Genomic DNA, 21,471 nt, shown 5'->3' on the forward strand with positions numbered 1-21,471 from the left:
TTGTCTAGATGCTCTATCAATTTTTTTTTTTTTTTTTGAGACAGAGTCTTGCTTTGTTGCCCAGGCTAGAGTGAGTGCCATGGCATCAGCCTAGCTCACAGCAACCTCAAACTCCTGGGCTCAAGCGATCCTCCTGCCTCAGCCTCCCAAGTAGCTGGGACTACAGGTATGTTTGGCCAGGGGCCAGTAAACTATGGCCCACGGTCTACATAAGGCCTGCTGCTCATTTTTAGAAACTTTTGTTGGAATACAGCCATGTCCATCTGTCTGCCTGTGGTCTATGTATGCTTTTGCACTACCATGGCAGAGTTGCCTAGTTGTGACAGATTGTGTGAATTGAAAAGTCTGAAGTATTTACTATATGGCCCTTTATAGAAAACCTTTGTTGACCCTTGTTCTTGGCTGACAAATGAACTATGAAAAAAGGGGTAAAGTTTAGGGATTGATTAATAATAGAGAACTAGCCGGGAGCGGTGGCTCACGCCTGTAATCCTAGCACTCTGGGAGGCTGAGGCCGGCGGATTGCTCAAGGTCAGGAGTTCGAAACCAGCCTGAGCGAGACCCTGTCTCTACCAAAAATAGAAAGAAATTAATTGACCAACTAAAAAAATATATATACAAAAAATTAGCCAGGCATGGTGGCGCATGCCTGTAGTCCCAGCTACTTGGGAGGCTGAGGCAGGAGGATTGCTGAGCCCAGGAGTTTGAGGTTGCTGTGAGCTAAGCTGACGCCACGGCACTCACTCTAGCCTGGGCAACAAAGTGAGACTCTGTCTCAAAATAATAATAATAATAATAATAGAGAACTAAGCAAATAAAAAAGATAATGAATTCTGTCACTAGTTTAGGACTGTTTAAAAAAGACAATTATTATTATTATTTTGAGGACTACAGGAATGTGCCACCACACCTGGCTAAATGAAAAAAGCACCATAAAATACTTCTAAAGTATAAAATACTTCTAAGGTATGATAGCAACTGTTTGTTTTGTTTTGTTTTTCATCATCACATCCTAGATTTATTACAACTGATCTGCAGGCAAAAGGATAGAACTATTACATAAACACTTCGATTCCATGTATATATCTTAAATAGAGGAAGAATTCAAACAAGAATACAGAACAAAATATTCCAAAGCTCCAAGAAGCAGTTATGTTACTGAGCTCCATTTTTACAGACAAATAAGGCAATATCCCTGGACATTAGCTTTTCGATAATTTTTATACATTTTTCTATGGTACAAGAGAAAAATAACCGGAGCTCACAATGTATAGTTCTTACACTATTTTCACAGTTTGTGAACACTATACACCCTTTTGTTTTAATAAAGGTACATTGTAGGCCGGGCGCGGTGGCTCACGCCTGTAATCCTAGCACTCTGGGAGGCCGAGGCGGGCGGATTGCTCGAGGTCAGGAGTTCGAAACCAGCCTGAGCGAGACCCTGTCTCTACTAAAAATAGAAAGAAATTAATTGACCAACTAAAAAATATATATACAAAAAATTATATATACAAAAAAATATATATACAAAAAATTAGCTGGGCATGGTGGCGCATGCCTGTAGTCCCAGCTACTCGGGAGGCTGAGGCAGAAGGATCGCTCGAGCCCAGGAGTTTGAGGTTGCTGTGAGCTAGGCTGACGCCACGGCACTCACTCTAGCCTGGGCAACAAAGTGAGACTCTGTCTCAAAAAAAAAAAAAAGGTACATTGTAATAAACTCCTTGCCCTTAAGTTTACAGTTTATAATAATCTATGATTAATACACTAAAATTGCCTTTAACGTGGTCATCCACGCAATAGAACAGTCAGATTAGCTCCTGGACAGTCAGAATTGCTTTTATCTTCATTTGCATAATGGCAAGTGACACTTTGCTGAGCTAGACAGGAAGTTGACAGCAGGGAAACAGATTCCTCTTGAGTCCCTGGAAGTAGTGGAGGACGATGGCTTGGTGTGATCGAAAGGAGACAAATACCAAGCCTCCTTTCAGAACACTGGGAAGTCTAAGGGTTTAGGATGCCATAGGGGTGAAAATAGGGAAATTAGGCAAGTGGACCAAAATCATATCTGAATTCTGCAGTTTACAGGGATTTAACTTTAAACAGCACCATTCTCCCTTGATTGTTTTATATTTATCACTGTCACTCTGAGAAGAGATACAGCAATATCTGCCACAATTTGGTTCTATAATGGCATCATCTGTATCTCAGACCGTGGCTGTTTTATACTCCAGTGTGCTGGAACCACTCACAGTGCTGCTTAACTGTCATACAAAGCCTATAAAGTTCAATGTCAGGGAGGCTGGAGCAAAACCTAATGAGAGCCTGGCTCATGGGTAAGTGAAGAAGAAGCACAGCCAAAGACAACAGACTTAAACGGCCTCTTATAACTCTTCTGGGGGTTTTGTTTTGCTTTTTCAAAAAAATGTCTTGGCAGAATTGCAATTTCAAGAAACGAAGGTGAGCCGGGCGCGGTGGCTCACGCCTGTAATCCTAGCACTCTGGGAGGCTGAGGCGGGCGGATTGCTCGAGGTCAGGAGTTCGAAACCAGCCTGAGCAAGAGCGAGACCCCGTCTCTACAATAAATAGAAAGAAATTAATTGGTCAACTAATATATATATAAAATTAGCCGGGCATGGTGGCGCATGCCTGTAGTCCCAGCTACTCGGGAGGCTGAGGCAGGAGGATTGCTTGAGGCCAGGAGTTGGAGGTTGCTGTGAGCTAGGCTGACGCCACGGCACTCACTCTAGCCTGGGCAACAAGCGAGACTCTGTCTCAAAAAGAAACAAAGGTGAACTACTACAGATTCTAGCCAGTGGTGGCCTTATCTAAAAGACTGCCATTTTGGATCCTTATCTGATCAAATGTGTCTCTAGAAGGATGCCTCTTTGTCACCCACCACATCAACTGGGCCCCACTTTTCTCAGCCTTTGAAGCATTAGAGCATAGGAGAGATCTGTGGCTGAAAATCCTTGGTAAGGAACATCCCTGGTAATTAGAAAGGTTTTCGATATAGAAAAATAAAAGGCAAAATATTGGATTAAGCCAAAGTCACCTAGCGACAATAGACCATAGGGGGAGGGGAAAGGGAAGAGATTGAGAAACTGAAGTCCTAGGCCAGTCATGGCAAGAAGCAAACTACTGAGATTTGGTCTTCTGCTGCCTACAAGAAATCTTTATCTAATCAATCAAAGCACATTGCTACTAGCTACTTCGCCCTGTTAGTGAGTTTGATGGCTAAAATATCAGGCTTGGGGCCAAGGGGAAATATATAGCTGCTACGAGTTTTTCCAGATAAGATACTAGAATTGGAAACATCTGTAAACTTTGGCCTCTGTGCTTTTCTTCTTCTTTCAGTCCTGGTGGTTTGTGGCAGGTGGACTATCAAGTTGGCAGCACACCGAATTCTGAGAATGAAAAATTCTTAGGATCAGCACCTTCTTTGACAAGTGGCAGACTCCTGAGTCTTCCCAATGAAGAGTAGAAGGACTGGTAAAGGAGAGAAGAACACATTCTGTCCTGTCTCAATATTTTAATGTTCACCTCTTTGAATGCAACATGGTTTTTGGTAAAGATAAACTCATTCTAATTTTTTTTTTTTTTTTTTTGAGACAGAGTCTTGCTTTGTTGCCCAGGCTAGAGTGAGTGCTGTAGCATCAGCCTAGCTCACAGCAACCTCAAACTCCTGGGCTCAAGCCATCCTCCTGCCTCAGCCTCCCAAGTACCTGGGACTACAGGCATGGGCCACCATGCCTGGCTAATTTTTTGTATATATATTTTTAGTTGGCCAATTAATTTCTTTCTAATTTATAGTAGAAATGGGGTCTCGCCCTTGCTCAGGCTGGTTTCGAACTCCTGGCCTCAAGCAGCCCGCCCTCCTTGGCCTCCCAGAGTGCTAGGATTTCAGGTGTGAGCCACCGCGCCCGGTCAACATTCGATTCCTATATACAAGAAAGGAGTCACTAACCCCTAAGCAATCAACATTCAAGAAAAGAAAATTTTAAGACGTGGCTAGTCTGTAGCTGGAGAATCGTGTTACCTGATCTTCATGCACAGAGTACATTCATTGGGATAAGTGGACATGTCGCTGCCACACACGGGGTTGTAGTCCCTGGGACATCCTGGTAACTTATACTGACCACAGTTTGGCTGGAAAAGAGAAATGGAGAGAGAAATTAGAGAATGACGGACACATGCTTATTACAAAATAGCTAAAGGGGGGGGAGGAAATGTCTCCAATCTCCTCAGATTTCCTATAAATAGCCCACAAAAGTATTGCTATTTTCCCCCCAAAATGATCTTTCCAATGCAAAATTCAGATGCAATGTTAATGCAATGGTTCAATACATACTATGTAAAAATAATAATAATAAAGGGCCTCAGAGGGCTCGATCTGGCTGATATTTATTTATTTATTTTTGAGACACGGTCTCGCTCTGTCGTCCTGGCTAGAGTGCCGTGGCGTCAGCCTAGCTCACAGCAACCTCCAACTCCTGGGCTCAAGTGATCCTCCTGCCTCAGCCTCCCAAGTAGCTGGGACTGCAGGCATGCGCCACCATGCCCGGCTCATTTTTCCTATATATTTTTAGTTGGCCAATTAATTTCTTTGTATTTTTAGTAGAGACAGGGTCTTGCTCTTGCTCAGACTGATCTTGGAACTCCTGAGCTCAAGCGATCCTCGAGCCTCGGCCTCCCAGAGTGCTAGGATTACAGGCGTGAGCCACCGAGCCTGGCCTCATTCTAATTTAACATGATATTTCAAACAGGAATGTGGCTGAGCACATCAATCCCCAAACGTCGGCTGTGACTGAAAAGCAACAGAATATCAAATTAGTAAATCCATTGCACTTGGTGAAGAAAGTAAATTCCTCCTTTGTCTCCCAGCTCCCGAAGGCAATGTGTCTTGTTGGGTGTGCAAGCTCTTGTCACTCAAGCCCGAGTCTCTATGTTCAAACACAGTACATCCAGCCGGGCGTGGTGGCTCACGCCTGTAATCCTAGCACTCTGGGAGGCCGAGGCGGGCGGATTGCTTGAGGTCAGGAGTTCGAAACTACCCTGAGCGAGACCCCGTCTCTACTAAAAAAAAATAGAAAGAAATTAATTGACCAACTAAAAATATATATACAAAAAAAAAATTAGCCGGGCATGGTGGCACATGCCTATAGTCCCAGCTACTTGGGAGGCTGAGGCAGGAGGATCGCTTGAGGCCAGGAGTTGGAGGTTGCTGTGAGCTGGGCTGACGCCACGGCACTCACTCTAGCCTGGGCAACAAAGTGAGACTCTGTCTCAAAAAAAAAAACAACAAAAAAACCCCCAAACACAGTACATCCATCACCGTGTCCTTCCAGGATTTGGAAGTCTAACAAGACACCATTCCAGTAGCTGTGGCTCCAGGTTTCGAGTCTAGAAATGAATTTAAGATGTGATCTAATCCCAGTCAACAACTTGATCGTGCTGACTTCCACATTTCACGAATGTGTTCGTCACGAAAGAGCAGGATGAGGTCTCTCTGACCAGCACTAACACAGTGTGATCAACCAGGGATTACAGGGATGCACGTTCTTGGTGACAGGAGTATACAGACATGATGGAAACGAACACCAATCTTATTGCACATGGTGTCTGGGCGAGCAATAAAAACACTGTGATACAGGCTGAAAATTCTTTACGTATTGCTTCCTCTCAGCCCTTTTTTCTAGAGTCTGATGTAGCAGCAACATCAATGGACAAACATGGGAGTAGCTGGCATTTGACCCAGGATTTTACAAACATAGCATGCGACCTCAACGGTACGTTCTTCATACATCAAAATAAAGGTATGTTTCAGAGGTCCTTTATGCTTTGGCCTTTTGGATTCATCCTTTGTAAGGCACAAGTTGACAAAGTTGATGAGACTTGGGGAGAATTCCCTTTCCTCAGAATTACTCAGCTGTGGAGGGTCCCCTTTCACGATTTGTGTTAGTTGATCAAATACACTATTCCACTCTGGATAAGGAAATCGGCCTGTGGCCAACTCATACAATGTTATCCCAAAACTCCAGACATCAGAGTGGCCATCACATCCTTGTCAAGATGCACTTGGGTCTATTCTTTCCGGAACAATGTATGGCCTACACCCAGCATCTCTTGTCTTGGCAATGGAGTCCACAAGCTGTCCACTAATACCACAGTCACAGAGTTTAATGTTTCCACTTCTGTCCAGAAGAACATTGGAAGGTTTGATATCTCTGTGAATAATTTTCAAGTTTTCTTTTAAGTGATTTAGTGCTTTCACACTTGCTAAAGTGATTTTGCCTAAAATTTCTTCTGGAATAACATCATCTAATAGATATACATATTTGTAATATGTAATAATACAGATACATATTTGGAGAACTTATCAAACGAGGTAGACATGAGTTCCAAGAGTCACCCTGTCGGAAGAGTGCACCATAAAACTGAACAACGTATGGGCAATCACTACTCCGCATTCCTACATCCAAACCCGTAAGAAGTTGTTTTTGTTCTTTTTCATCCACTGTTGACCGAATTCTTTTAACTGCCATTATTTGCCCACTTGGTTTGTGGACCATTTTGTTGACAGAACCATAAGCTCCTCGTCCAATTTCTCCAAGGTTTTTCAAGTCCTCTGCAGTGAAATCCCACTGTTGTTCAGGGCAGATCTTCAGTTTTCCTGATGACTCAATGCTATGTGTTCTCAGTCTCTCTATGTGTGGCTTTTTTTTTTTTTTTTTTGCGACAGAGTCTCACTTTGTTGCCCAGGCTAGAGTGAGTGCCGTGGCATCAGCCTAGCTCACAGCAACCTCAATCTCCGGGGCTCAAGCGATCCTGCTGCCTCAGCCTCCCGAGTAGCTGGGACTACAGGCATGCACCACCATGCCCGGCTCATTTTTTTTTTGTATATATATTTTTAGTTGGTCAATTGATTTATTTCTATTTTTGGTAGAGACGGGGTCTCGCTCAGGCTGGTTTCGAACTCCTGACCTTGAGCAATCCGCCCGCCTTGGCCTCCCAAAGTGCTAGGATTACAGGCGTGAGCCACCGCGCCCGGCTATGTGTGGCTTTTGAACTCCTGTAGGATTGGATTCAGAGTAAACCTTGCTGTAGATTTGAAAGGTGGATTTGCACAATTCAACTTCAGTGCTTTGCGTTTACCCTGCATGCTGCTGACGGCTGGGTGGCCCAGAGCGGCTCCATAGCAACTCTTTGAAACCAAGTCACATACAGGCAGCTGAATGTACCCACATCAATTTGTTTTTTCTCTCTCTCTCTCTCTCTCTCTCTCTCTCTCTCTCTCTCTCTCTCTCTCTTTCTTTTTGAGACAGAATCTCACTCTGTTGCCCGGGCTAGAGTGAGTGCCGTGGCGTCAGCCTCGCTCACAGCAACCTCCAACTCCTGGGCTCAAGCGATCCTCCTGCCTCAGCCTCCCGAGTAGCTGGGACTACAGGCATGCGCCACCATGCACGGCTAATTTTTTCTGTATATTTTTAGTTGGCCAATTAATTTCTTTCTATTTATAGTAGAGACGGGGTCTCGCTCTGGCTAAGGCTGGTTTCGAACTCCTGACTTTGAGCGATCCTCCTGCCTTGGCCTCCCAGAGTGCTAGGATTACAGGCGTGAGCCACTGCTCCCGGCCTATTTATAACACGGCTTTTCTTTTGTAGCAGAAATTCCTGCTGCCCCTGAGTCTGTGCTCAGACTTGTGTTTCTGAAGCCTCCAAGATGTTTGTTTATAAGCAAGCGTGCATGTGATTGGGTAACAGAAACCCAACAAAGTTGAGAAAATCTTTATATAATGCTTGCTGAAAATCTTCAGCACTATATAGCCATCTCCATTTTATGACCTTTGTTCAAAGAACGTGACAATGTGACTCAGAAAAAAAATTTTTTTTCAAAAATGAATTAACACTCATTTCAAATTTACCCCCTAACCCCAAATAGGACACTAGTCAGAACTTAGCCATGTGTGGTAGGAGGTGGAGTTTAAAACTGCATAGTGGACTGGCTGTGTGCAATGGCTCATGTCTATAATCCCAGCACTCTGGGAGGCTGAGGTGGGAGGATCACTTGAGGTCAGGAGTTTGAGACCAGCCTGAGCAAGAGCCAGACCCTGCCTTTACTGAAAATAGAATGAAAATTAGTCAGGTGTGGTGGCACACGCCCCGAGTCCCAGCTACTTGGGAGGCTGAGGCAGGAGGATCGCTTGAGCCCAGGAGTTGGAGGTTGCTGTGAGCTAGGCTGACGCCACGGCACTCTAGCTGGGGCAACAAGAATAAGACTCTGTCTCAAAATAATAATAATGATAATAATAATTGTCTTTTGGCCAGGTGCGGTGGCCCACACCTGTAATCCTAGCACTCTGGGAGGCTGAGGTGGACAGATTGCTCGAGGTCAGGAGTTCGAAACCAGCCAGAGCAAGAGCGAGACCCCATCTCTACTATAAATACAAAGAAATTAATTGGCCAACTAATATATATAGAAAAAATTAGCTGGGCATAGTGGCGCATGCCTGTAGTCCCAGCTACTCGGGAGGCTGAGGCAGGAGGATCGCTTGAGCCCAGGAGTAGGAGGTTGTTGTGAGCTAGGCTGACTCCATGGCACTCACTCTAGCCTGGGCAACAAAGAGAGACTCTGTCTCAAAAAGAAAAAATAAATAAAAAATAACAATAATAATTGTCTTTTTTTTTTTTTTGTTTAGGATAGTTCAGAATGGGGAAATAATTGTCTTTTATAAATAGTCCTAAACTAGTGACAGAATTAATTGTCTTTTTTATTTGCTTAGTTCTCTATTACTAATCAATCCCTAAACTTTACCCCTTTGGTGTAAATATCTCAATGTTGTAAGACATATTTTGTGTTCTATCTATGTCATCCTCCAGAAACTATCTCTGTTGGGGCCTCTGGCTATTCCAGTCTGGACTGGCTGATCTCCAGGACGGTCACACTGCGGCCTATTCCCTTTGCTGCTTCTTGGGTTGGAGTTCCTGTGTCCTGCATTCACCTTCCTTTTTTTTTATTTATTTATTTTTTTTTTTTTGAGACAGTCTCACTTTGTTGCCCAGGCTAGAGTGAGTGCCATGGCGTCAGCCTCGCTCACAGCAACCTCAAACTCCTGAGCTCAGGCTATCCTCCTGCCTCAGCCTCCCAAGTAGCTGGGACTACAGGCATGCGCCACCATGCCAGGCTAATTTTTTCTATATATTTTTTTAATTGGTCGATTAATTTCTTTCTATTTTTGGTAGAGACGAGGTCTCACTCAGGCTGGTTTCGAACTCCTGACCTCGAGCGATCCTCCTGCCTCGGCCTCCTAGAGTGCTAGGATTACAGTTGTGAGCCACCACTGTTAAGATGACAGTTTAACTTTTAAGGATTCACTTATTCAGCCAACATTTACCGAGCTCATGTCAGGCTCAGTGCTAGGCACTAGGGTTACAGAAACAAGAGAAATAGACAATGCTACTGCGGACAGGCCAGAGATGTCCAGCTCTGTGACAACACAATGGCCAAGGTGACCTCAGTGAGGAGCAGGTGCCTTGTCGCCTAGGAACAAAATAACTGCCTCGCCGGGCGCGGTGGCTCACGCCTGTAATCCTAGCACTCTGGGAGGCTGAGGCGGGCGGATTGCTCAAGGTCAGGAGTTCGAAACCAGCCAGAGCAAGAGCGAGACCCCGTCTCTACTATAAATAGAAAGAAATTAATTGGGCAACTAATATATATAAAAAAAATTAGCCGGGCATGGTGGCGCATGCCTGTAGTTCCAGCTACTCGGGAGGCTGAGGCAGGAGGATCGCTTGAGCCCAGGAGACTGAGGTTGCTGTGAGCTAGGCTAACGCCACGGCACTCACTCTAGCCTGGGCAACAAAGCGAGACTCTGTCTCAAAATAAATAAATAAATAAAAATAACTGCCTCCTCTACATATGACATCGTGGAAAAGATAAGAAAGGCACTTGAATTTATAAAGTCTACCGAGTTCTTTACGCACATGGTCTGAGTTAGTATTCACAAGGTTCTAGTATTACAATCCCATTTTATGGGGAAGGGAGAGGCCAAAATGGAAGCTTTGTCCATAGCTTGTGAAGCAGCTTGCAGAGTGAGTATTCAATGGCAAACCTCTTTTAGTGATGTCATACTCTGCTATAAGACACAATGCTACAAAACCAGAAATTAAGGTTTAATTTCTTCTTCCATGTTGCTTAAGGCACAAACAATTAGCTTAACTAGTGGCTTGTTTGTTGTATTCCGCAGGCCATCTTTTCTTTTTAGGTAAGTTTAGGTAAGTTAAGTCCCTAGAAATCCCTTATTTATTCATTCAGCAAATATTTGCTGAGCTGCTAACACATGTGAGGTTCTCTTCCTGGGGCTGCAGCAGTAAATCAAAAAGAATCCCTCTCCTTTTGGAGCTTATGTGGGTGAGGGGGGTGCCATAAATAGACAAATTTAAATTTCACCCTTTGCACTCGGATGTCGAGTGTGACTTGACACGGTTAGCAAAAATTATAGAGATTAAAATTACTCTTTGAATGTATCAATAATTTGAAATATTAAAAAAATTCAAATAAATAGGTTTGCATGAAAAGAAACTCCAGTTTTTTATTCTACTGCTGCGCTTTGTAAAATCTGGGGTATTTAAAAAATTAAATCCCGAGTAGAATAAAGGAATGGAGAAAAAAAGCGAGGGCAAAAGGTTAAAAAGTCAAGTTGTGATAAGTCCTGGGGGGTGGAGAAGGGAAAACAAAGCGAGCAAAGAGAATCAAAAGAGGGAGTACTAATTTTTTTTTTTTTTTTTCCATGTAGTTAGAGACAGAGTCTCGCTATGTTGCTCAGGCTGGCCTTGAACTCCTGGGCTCAAGTGATCCTCCTGCCTCAGCCTCCTGAGTAGCTGGGACTACAGGTGTGCGGCATTGCACCTGATCTTTTTGTTTATAGGATAGTCAGGGAAGGCATTTCTTTTTTTCCTTCCTTCCTTCCTTCCTTCCTTCCTGCCTGCCTGCCTTCCTTCCTTCCTTCCTTCCTTCCTTCCTTCCTTCCTTCCTTCCTTCCTTCCTTTCTTCCTTCTTTCTTTCTTTCTCTCTCTCTTTCTTTCTTTCTTTCTTTCTTTCTCTCTTTCTCTCTCTCCTTGCTCTCTTTCTTTCTTCTCTCTCTTTCTTTCTCTCTTTCTCTCTCCTTGCTCTCTTTCTTCTCTCTCTCTTTCTTTCTCTCTTTCTCTTTCTTTCTCTCTCTCTCCTTGCTCTCTTTCTTTCTTTCTTTCTCTCTTTCTCTTTCTTTCTCTCTCTCTCCTTGCTCTCTTTCTTTCTCTCTCTCTCTCCTTGCTCTCTTTCTTTCTCTCTCTCTCTCCTTGCTCTCTTTCTTTCTTCTCTCTTTCTCTCTCTCTTTCTCTCTTTCTTTCTCTCTTTCTCTCTCTCTCCTTGCTCTCTTTCTTTCTTCTCTCTTTCTTTCATCTCTCTTTCTTTCTTTCTTTCTTTCTTTCTTTCTTTCTTTCTTTCTTTCTTTCTTTCTTTCTTTCTTTCTTTCTCTCTCTCTCTCTCTCTCTCTCTCTCTCTCTCTCTCTCTCTCTCTCTCTCTCTCTCTCTCTCCTTGCTCTCTTTCTTTCTTCTCTCTCTCTCTCTTTCTTTCTTTGACAGAGCCTCACTCTGTTGCCCAGGTTAGAGTGCTGGGGCCTCAGCCTCGCTCACAACAACTTCAATCTCTTGGCCTCAAGCGATCCTCCTGCCTCAGCCTCCCAAGTAGCTGGAACTATAAGCATGTGCCACCATGCCCGGCTCATTTTATTTATATATATATATATTTTTTTTTTTTAGTTGTCCAGCTCATTTCTTTCTAACTTTTTTTTTTTAGTAGAGACAGGGTCTCGCTCTTGCTCAAGCTGGTCTTGAACTCCTGAGCTCAAGCGATCCTCCCTCCTCGGCCTCCCAGAGAGCTGGCATGACAGGCGTGAGCCACCGCGCAAACCTAAAGGCTCTTTTCTTGTTTGCTGGAGCGGGAGGGGACGCATGCAGGGCGGTAGAGGCTTCCTCCACCTCTAGCCTCCACCATCCACCTCTAGCCTCCTCTGCCTCCCTCCGCGCTTCCTTCCCACGGCCCCCTCCCCCCCACACCTGTGTCCCTCCCGGCCCTCCCGGCCCGCCCTCCGGCCCCGCCCCGCGCCGCCCGCCCGCCCCCCGCCTCGTGTCGCCGCCGCGTCCCCACTGCGCCCGGCGGCCGAGAGGATGGCGCTCGCGGCGCGGCGCTTGGCGCTGCTGCTCCTGGCCCAGGTCTTTGCAGGTAACCGTCGCTCCCCGGCCGGCCGGCGCGACCCCCGCGGACGGCGACGGGGTCGGGGTCGCCGGGCCTCCCCGCCCGGCCGCCTCGGCCACGTCCCCGCGACCCGTTACTGGCGGTTCCCCGCGAACGCGAGCGGTGGCCTGCGGGGCCGCGACCGCCCGGACCCCCGCCCGGCCTCGCCCCGCCGGCTCCTGTCCCCGCGACCCGCCGTGCCGCCCTGAACGCGGGCTTCCCTGGTGGCCAGGCCCCGGGGTCGGGGCTTCTGTGCCCAGTGGCCCTGCTGAGCCTCGAGGTGTGCAGGAACCGGGACCTGCGGAGGCTTCCGAGAAAGCAGCCTGCAAACCGATCTTATTTTATTTTTTTATATATTTTCTAATTTCTTTTTTCTTCTTTTTCAATTTCTTTGCCCCCCTTTTTTTCTTTTTTTTTTTTTTTTTTTTTTTTTTTTTTTTTTTTTTTGAGACAGAGTCTCGCTTTGTTGCTCAGGCTAGAGTGAGTGCCGTGGCGTCAGCCTAGCTCACAGCAACCTCAAACTCCTGGGCTTAAGCAGTCCTACTGCCTCAGCCTCCCGAGTAGCTGGGACTACAGGCACGTGCCACCATGCCCGGCTAATTTTTTCTATATATATATATTAGTTGGCCAATTAATTTCTTTCTATTTTTTATAGTAGAGACGGGGTCTCACTCAGGCTGGTTTTGAACTCCTGACCTTGAGCAATCCGCCCGCCTCGGCCTCCCAGAGTGCTAGGATTACAAGCGTGAGCCACCGCGCCCGGCCCCTTTTTTTCTTTTTTGAGATTCACTCTGCTGCCCCGGCTAGAGTGAGTGCCGTGGCTCACAGCAACCTCCAACTCCTGGCCTCAAGCCATCCTCCTGTCTCAGCCTCCCCAGTAGCTGGGACTACAGGCATGCGCCACCACGCCCGGCTCATTTTTTCTATATATTTTTAGTTGGCCAATTAATTTCTGTCTACTTTTTTAGTAGAGACGGGGGTCTCCCTCTTGCTCAGGCTGGTTTCGAACTCCTGACCTTGAGCCATCTGCCAACCTCGGCCTCCCAGAGTGCTAGGATTACAGGCGTGAGCCACCGCGCCCGGCCAATTTCTCTACTTTTTAAAAAATTTTTTATGTTCTTTCGTTTTATCTTTCTTTTACCACGGGCTATGTGGCATACTGAAACCTGTTTTAAAAGGGAGGTAAAATGTTGATATCTAATAATTAAGTTTTGTATTGATTACCCGGAACCTCAGGGGAAAAGTGATCATGAGCATTAAGAGTTACTTCCCCAACTTTTACCCCCCAGCCTGGAAATCCTCTCAACCAAACCAAACGGCGTGAGAACAGAACCAAATGTTCTTTCTGTGTGCCTGCCAGAAAAAACTGAATGTCCCTGTTAGAGGGCTGGGGTGGGGGCCTGTGGCCTGGAAAATCCCAAACTGGATTTTCAAAAACCCTTCTGAACAATAACTCACCTTGATCCCATACCGTAAAATATGTTTTCTTCCTGCAGCCTCTTTGGAATCTGAATTGAGTGAGCATGCATCATACAGAGCAGTAAGTAGGAAATCACTCGAATTATTTCTGTTAATACAGTGCGGCCCCAAATCAGCCCCTTTGGGTAGGGGCCTGATTTTCAGATCTGATCTGCCACTTTGGAAACCGTTGACTGCTTTCAAAACCAGGTTCCTTCTGCAGATATTGACCACGAAATAAGAAAATAAGCAAAAAATAAAAAAAAGAAAGAAAGAAAAAGAAAAACCAGGTTCTTAAGCGAGCATTCTGGTATAGATCAAAGTGTACATTTTAGTAGAGAATAAATAACTCAGTCTTTGAGGCCTCAGGGCTTTTGTTTGCTTTCATATTGCCCTCAATAATTCCGAAGGTCATTGGCCTAATAGTTACGCCCTGTACTAACGGTTTGTTGTTTTTTTTTTGAGTCAGAATCTTGCTCTGTTGCCCAGGCTAGAGTGAGTGCCATGGCGTCAGCCTGGCTCACAGCACCCTCAAAACTCCTGGGCTCCAGCAATCCTCCTGCCTCAGCCTCCCGAGTAGCTGGGACTACAGGCATGCGCCACCATGCCTGGCTAATTTTTTCTTTCTCTATGTTTTTAGTTGGCCAATGAATTTCTTTCTATTTTTAGCAGAGACGGGGTCTCGCTCTTGCTCAGGCTGGTTTCGAACTCCTGACCTTGAGCGATCCTCCCGCCTCGGCCTCCCACAGTGGTAGGATGACAGGCGTGAGCCACCGTGCCCGGCCCATTTTATATACTTTATAAATGAAATTTTGTGGAGACCAACCGAATGAGAAAGAGCAGAGGCTAATTCATGAGCGCTTGCTATAGCCAGGGTGCCGGCCAAGTATTATCTGCATTTGGGTAGAGAATTAACGACAGAGGAGTGGGACAGATTTCTAGGGGACTAAAGGGAAGGCTTCAGGTGTGCCCCAGTGGGAGGCTGCTGGGCCGGGGAGCTGCAGGTGAGCTACCTAGAAGCTGGCATTCGCTCAAGGTCAGGAGTTCGAAACCAGCCTGAGCTAGAGCAACACCCCGTCTCTGCTAAAAATAGAAAGCTGGCATTCTATGGGATGGTTTGGGGGTGGGGAGAGGGTGCATATTTGGCTGTCTCTGGTTGGTTCTGAGTTGGATTTGAAGACTAAATTAGGGAAACTGTCAGTTAGTAATCAAGTTCTGGTCATTTGAGGCTGATTATTAAAGGGGCTATTGTTTTCTGTATATGAAAACAGAGAAAGAGCAGGCCATATGTTTAACCTTTTGTTAAAGTGGGACTCTGGACACCGTAGTCTGATCAGCCCTGCTGCTGGCCCAGCTGGTGACTGGTGGCTCATGAGCAAGACCTGTCACTTCTCTGGCCTCCATTCCGTCAATCTGGAGGGTCGAGTTCCAAGACCCCGTATTAGCTGCCCAGGGCTGCTGTCACAAAGTAAGGCACGTGGGTGGCTTCAACAGCAGAAGTGGATCGTCTCACGGTTCTGGAGGGTCAAAGTTCAAAGTCAAGGTATCAGGAGGGAGGGAGGATCCACCCCTCTCTCCCAGCTTCTCCGGAAGGAGAGCTAGGCATTCCTTGGCTCTCCTGGGCTCAAGCGATCCTCCTGCCTCAGCCTCCCGAGTGGCTGGGACTACAGGCATGCGCCACCATGCCCGGCTCATTTTTTCTCTATATATTACTTGGCCAATTAATTTCTTTCTATTTGTAGTGGAGACGGGGTCTCGCTCTTGCTCAGGCTGGTCTCGAACTCCTGACCTTGAGCAATCCTCCCGCCTCGGCCTCCCAGAGTGCTAGGATGACAGGCGTGAGCCACCGCGCCCGGCCAATGTCAGTGTCTTAATAGTACAGACCAAAAGATGAGATTCCTGAGTTTGCCTCAGCATGATGCCAAGGGGTTAAAGTGGAATTGCGTAGAACGCCCATGTGGACATTCTGGTGACGGGAATATTGAGTCTAGAGGACAGGTAAAGTAGGGGTGCTTGCGTGTCTTAGACTTTCATTTAAAAATCAGCCAAGCCGGGCGCGGTGGCTCACACCTGTAAATCCTAGCACTCTGGGAGGTCGAGGCTCGAGGATCGCTTGATTCAGGAGTTCCAAGATCAGCCTGAGCAAGAGCAAGACCCCCATCTCTACTAAAAATAGAAAGAAATTAATTGGCCAATTAAAAACATATAGGAAAAATTAGCCGGGCATGGTGGCGCGTGCCTGTAGTCCCAGCTACTTGGGAGGCTGAGGCAGGAGGATCGCTTGAGCCAGGAATTTGAGGTTGCTGTGAGCTACAGTGATGCCACGGCACTTTAGCCAGGGCAACAGAGCAAGACTGTGTCTCAAAAATAAATAAATAAATAAATAAATATCAGCCAGATCGAGCCCTCTGAGGCCCTTTATTATTATTATTTTTACATAGTATGTATTGAACCGTTGCATTAACATTGCATCTGAATTTTGCATTGGAAAGATCATTTTTGGGGGAAAATAGAAATACTTTTGTGGGCTATTTGTAGGAAATCTGAGGAGATTGGAGACATTCCCTCCCCCCCCTTTAGCTATTTTGTAATAAGCATGTGTCCGTCATTCTCTAATTTCTCTCTCCATTTCTCTTTTCCAGCCAAACTGTGGTCAGTATAAGTTACCAGGATGTCCCAGGGACTACAACCCCGTGTGTGGCAGCGACATGTCCACTTATCCCAATGAATGTACTCTGTGCATGAAGATCAGGTAACACGATTCTCCAGCTACAGACTAGCCACGTCTTAAAATTTTCTTTTCTTGAATGTTGATTGCTTAGGGGTTAGTGACTCTTTTCTTGTATATAAGAATCGAATGTTGACCGGGCGTGGTGGCTCACACCTGAAATCCTAGCACTCTGGGAGGCCAAGGAGGGCGGATTGCTCAAGGTCAGGAGTTCGAAACCAGCCTGAGCAAGAGCGAGACCCCGTCTCTACTAGAAATAGAAAGAAATTAATTGGCCAACTAATATATATAGAAAAAATTAACCGGGCATGGTGGCGCATGCCTGTAGTCCCAGCTACTCGGGAGGCTGAGGAAGGAGGATCACTTGAGCCCAGGAGTTGGAGGTTGCTGTGAGCTAGGCTGACACCACGGCACTCACTCTAGCCTGGGCAACAGAGTGAGACTCTGTCTCAAAAAAAAAAGAATCAAATGTGACTTAAGTCGTTCTCAGTTTTCACACTGACATTTAAAAAAATGTACCCTCACCCCTCCCGCCCAAAATGCAAAATTCTTAGTGCATTTTTCAGGTCAAGGTGAGAAAATAAAGTATGTGATTAATCAACTGTAGACTAGGTAATAAAATTACGTTATTATCCATGGATGGGGAATTTCCCTAAATTAGGAGTGTTTTGTTTTTTTGTTTTTATTTTTTTTAAGAGTGTTTTTAATAGTTAAACTCTGTAGAGTATTAAATCTTCTTTTAAATTCAGAGGACACGTGCAGGTGACCTGTACTACTAGAAGTAGTACTACTAGAAGTCCGGTACTACTACTAGGACTTACTAACTCTGCTTAGTAGGATGCTAAATGATAAGAGTGTTATACTCGATGGCCTTCAGCTAATACACCTAACCAGGTACCATGACTTCTCCAAGTGTGTGGCTTTGGATAGCAGGGGTCCATTCTCTGACCTTCGAGTCATTCTTTGATGGCTGGGGTGGTTAGCAGAGTGGAGACTTTTTCACTCCTCATTGTTTCCTAGATTTAGCTTCAAAAATGATTAAGTAAATGCAGCTCTGGAAGGAATCGAATGTATAATGACATGGGTCTTTTCACCATGAATAAATAGTGAGACAGTTTCCTTGTGGCCGTGGGGTAGGTGATTAATGATTGTGTTTATCTGGCTCTTCAATTTGCAGGGAAGATGGTCATGATATTAAAATCATCCGGGAAGAACCATGCTGATGGAGCACTTTCTAGAAAACAAGATGGAAAGACCACCTTCCCTGGCACACTCGATAAATTTCACTTCCCCTTTTTCCCTTTTCCTCTGTTTCTTTGCCTAAGATCTGTCCCCCCACATTTTCTGGGAGGAGATGTGGAAGACAGCCATGTGTAGCGATGGTTTCCTGGCCTTTGCCCCTTGACTTAAGCGTGTCGCCCAGACTGGTGCGTTGCTTTATTTAGTTGGAAATAAAATCTGCATTGAATTCAGTTACTGTTTGTTCTCTGTTGAAAATGCCATTCTCACTGCAAGGGGGAGGGAAAATTTTACCTCCACCCTTTAGGATTTTTCACCTGGGCCTGAGAATTAAACAGATGTAAGATAGATCAACAGGAGGAAAGTGTATCAATTTATTTAATATAAGTTTTAGGTGGCATGAGAGCTTTCATGAAGAAATGAAGGCCCAAGGCCAGGCGCGGTGGCTCAAGCCTGTGATCCTAGCACTCTGGGAGGCCGAGGCGGGAGGATCACTCAAGGTCAGGAGTTCGAGACCAGCCTGAGCAAGAGTGAGACCCCCGTCTCAAGTATAAATACAAAGAAATTAATTGGCCAACTAATATATATAGAAAAAAAAAATTAGCCGGGCATGGTGGTGCATGCCTGTAGTCCCAGCTACTCTGGAGGCTGAGGCAGGAGGATCGCTTGAGCCCAGGAGTTTGAGGTTACTGTGAGCTACGTCGATGCCACGGCACTCACTCTAGCCTGGGCAACAAAGTGAGACTCTGTCTCAGAAAAGAAAAAGGGAAGGGAAGGGGAGGGGAGGGGAGGGGAGGGGAGGGAAGGGAAATTAACTGGGCGTCATGGTGAGGGCCTGTTAATCCCAGCTACTCAGGAGGCTGAGGCAGGAGGATCGCTTGAGGGCAGGAGTTTGAGGTTGCAGTGAGCTATGGTGACGCCACTGCACTCTACCAGGGCAATAAAGCGAGACTCTGTTTCAGAAAAAAAAAAAAGAAGTCTCTTTTGGGGGGAGGGATCAGCTAAATCTGAGTTCATTCTGATGCCAACACTTGAGCTTCAGTTTTCTTATCTGAAAATTGAGGTAATGCTCAGCTCATGGAGCCGTTGTGAAGAAACTGCGTGGAGCACAGAAGCCCCTGGAATAGTGGCTACTGCGATTTCAAGCATCGCTCCTAGAGAGCAGGAAACAGGCCCTCAAAGGCAAACAAATTTGCCTAAGGTGACAGAACACGTGACACTATGGCACTCTAGCCCGAGGAACAGCAAGGCTGTGTCTCTAAATAAATAAGTAAATAAAGGCAATGAAGTGGGAAGTTGTGTGACATAAATGTGCCATGATTATTTATTTATTTATTTTTATGAACCGCACCAAAATATGCCATGATTAATGTCCTGTTACTTTTTTTTTTTTTTTTTTGACAGAGTCTCGCTTTGTTGCCCAGGCTAGAGTGAGTGCCGTGGCGTCAGCCTAGCTCACAGCAACCTCAAACTCCTGGGCTCAAGCGATCCTCCTGCCTCAGCCTCCCTAGTAGCTGGGAATACAGGCATGCGCCACCATGCCCGGCTCATTTTTTCTATATATATTAGTTGGCCAATTAATTTCTTTCTATTTATAGTAGAGACAGGGGTCTCGCTCTTGCTCAGGCTGGTTTCGAACTCCTGACCTCGAGCAATCCTCCCGCCTCGGCCTCCCAGAGAGCTAGGATGGCAGGCGTGAGCCACCGCGCCCGGCCTGTCCTGTTACTTTTGGCTTAAAAGTTTTATGAAAGTAATACATGCTTTTTGGAAAATTAAAATATACAGAGGTGTATAAAAATAAAAAGTGACAGCCTTGCCCATTCTAGCCTCCAGAGGCTGCCAACGCTAATGTTTGGAAATCCAGTCTCCTTTTCTGTCTCCCTAGGTACGTGTAGATAAAATTACACACACACTCACACGCACAGTGTCCTATAATGTTGCTTTCCCCCTTCAATACTGGCTTTCTTTTTATTTAAACATATGCAGTTTCTTCTTTTAGACAACAAGCTAGTATTCTGTTTTCGTGCCATCATGAATCCAGTCTCCATTGATCCATATTCGGATTGTTCACTAGGATTCCCTGGGTTGAAAGTGGGAAAACTCCCAACTCCAGCTAGTCTGAGCTAAAGGGGGAATGAATTAGTGCCCTGATGCAGCACAGCAACTAGGCACATGGGTTCAAAATCAGATGTCTGCATTCATTGATCACGTTACTCACCTGTAAAGTGAGGATGATAATAAGTTAATACACCTAAGGTGCTTAGAACACTTGAAATGTTGGCTTTATTATAGAAAACCATCCCTTTTTTTTTCAATAACTTTTTTTTCCTTTTCTTTCTTTTTTTTCCTTTTCTTTCTTTCTTTCTTTTATTTTTTCATTTCTTTCTTTCTTTCTTTTTTCTTTGTTTCTTTTTTGAGACAGAGTCTCACTCTGTTGCTCTGGCTAAAGTGCCGTGGCATCAGCCTAGCTCACAGCAACCTCAAACTCCTGGGCTCAAGCGATCCTCCTGCCTCAGCCTCCCGAGGAGCTGGGACTACAGGCATGCGCCACCATGCCCGGCTAATTTTTCTATATATGTTTTTAGTTGGCCAATTAATTTCTTTCTATTTTCAGTAGACACGAGGTCTCGCTCTTGCTCAGGCTGGTTTCGAACTCCTGACCTTGAGCGATCCTCCCACCATGGCCTCTTAGAGTGCTAGGATTATACGCATGAGCCACTGCACCCAGCCTGGACGTACCATAATTATTCAATTCTATACTGGTGGACATTTATTTCTCATTTTTCACTATCACAAATAATGTAATAGCATTTTTGTACACATACCCTTCTTTCTTTCTTTCTTTCTTTCTTTCTTTCTTTCTTTTTTTTTTTTTTGAGACAGAGTCTTGCTCTGTGGCCTGGGCTATAGTGCCCGTGGCACCAGCCTAACTCACAGCAACCTCCAACTCCTGGGCTCAAGCGATCCTCCTGCCTCAGCCTCCCTAGTAGCTGGGATTACAGGCATGCGCCACCATGCCTGGTTAATTTTTCTATATATTTTTAGCTGGCCAATTACTTTCTTTCTATTTTTATTAGAGACGGGGTCTCACTCTTGCTTAGGCTGGTTTCAAACTCCTGACCTCAAGCAATCCTCCCTCCTCGGCCTCCCAGAGAGCTAGGAATACAGGTGTGAGCCACAGCACCAGGCCCAAAAGTTGATTTTTTTACTATGCAGAGAGGATCATATTGACATGACATTTATGAGAAAATTAGATTTCATACTTCTTGTGACTTTTATTCCTGTCCCCAAGTAAAATTAGATTTCCTTGTATAGAAAGAAAAAATTGCAGGAGAAAATACATAAAAATATTAACAAAATTAAATAATTGTACTCAAATTTTTTTCAAAGAGTATATAGTATTCACTAATTATAATAAAATGTCTTTTAAAAAATCAGGGAGGGCTGGGCTTGGTGGCTCACGCCTGTAATCCTAACACTCTGGGAGGCCGAGGCGGGTGGATCGCTCGAGGTCAGGAGTTCGAAACCAGCCTGAGCAAGAGTGAGACCCCATCTCTGCTATAAATAGAAATAAATCAATTGGCCAACTGATATATATAGAAAAAATTAGCCGGGCATGGTGGCACATGCCTGTAGTCCCAGCTACTCGGGAGGCTGAGGCAGGAGGATTGCTTGAGCCCAGGAGTTGGAGGTTGCTGTGAGCTAGGCTGACAACCATGGCACTCACTCTAGCCTGGGCAGCAAAGCGAGACTCTGTCTCAAAAAAAAAAAAAAA

At 45.4% G+C, this 21,471-nt stretch overlaps 1 protein-coding gene and 1 pseudogene across 1 annotated transcript; one reads left to right on the top strand and one right to left on the bottom strand.

Moving 5' to 3' along the window:
- Positions 1-5,716: 5,716 nt before the first annotated feature.
- On the bottom strand, positions 5,717-6,707 carry LOC105867843 (dual specificity mitogen-activated protein kinase kinase 4 pseudogene; annotated as a pseudogene).
- Positions 6,708-12,139: 5,432 nt separating this feature from the next.
- Positions 12,140-17,929, top strand: SPINK2 (serine peptidase inhibitor Kazal type 2). The gene is made up of 4 exons (XM_075997828.1): positions 12,140-12,259; positions 13,768-13,811; positions 16,372-16,481; positions 17,635-17,929. Exons 1-4 carry the CDS (start codon positions 12,205-12,207, stop codon positions 17,678-17,680), a joined length of 255 nt encoding a protein of 84 aa, XP_075853943.1. The 5' UTR covers positions 12,140-12,204; the 3' UTR covers positions 17,681-17,929.
- The last annotated feature ends 3,542 nt before the right edge of the window (positions 17,930-21,471 follow it).

This window comes from Microcebus murinus, chromosome 26, assembly GCF_040939455.1.
Source record: "Microcebus murinus isolate Inina chromosome 26, M.murinus_Inina_mat1.0, whole genome shotgun sequence".
NCBI lineage: Eukaryota > Metazoa > Chordata > Mammalia > Primates > Cheirogaleidae > Microcebus > Microcebus murinus.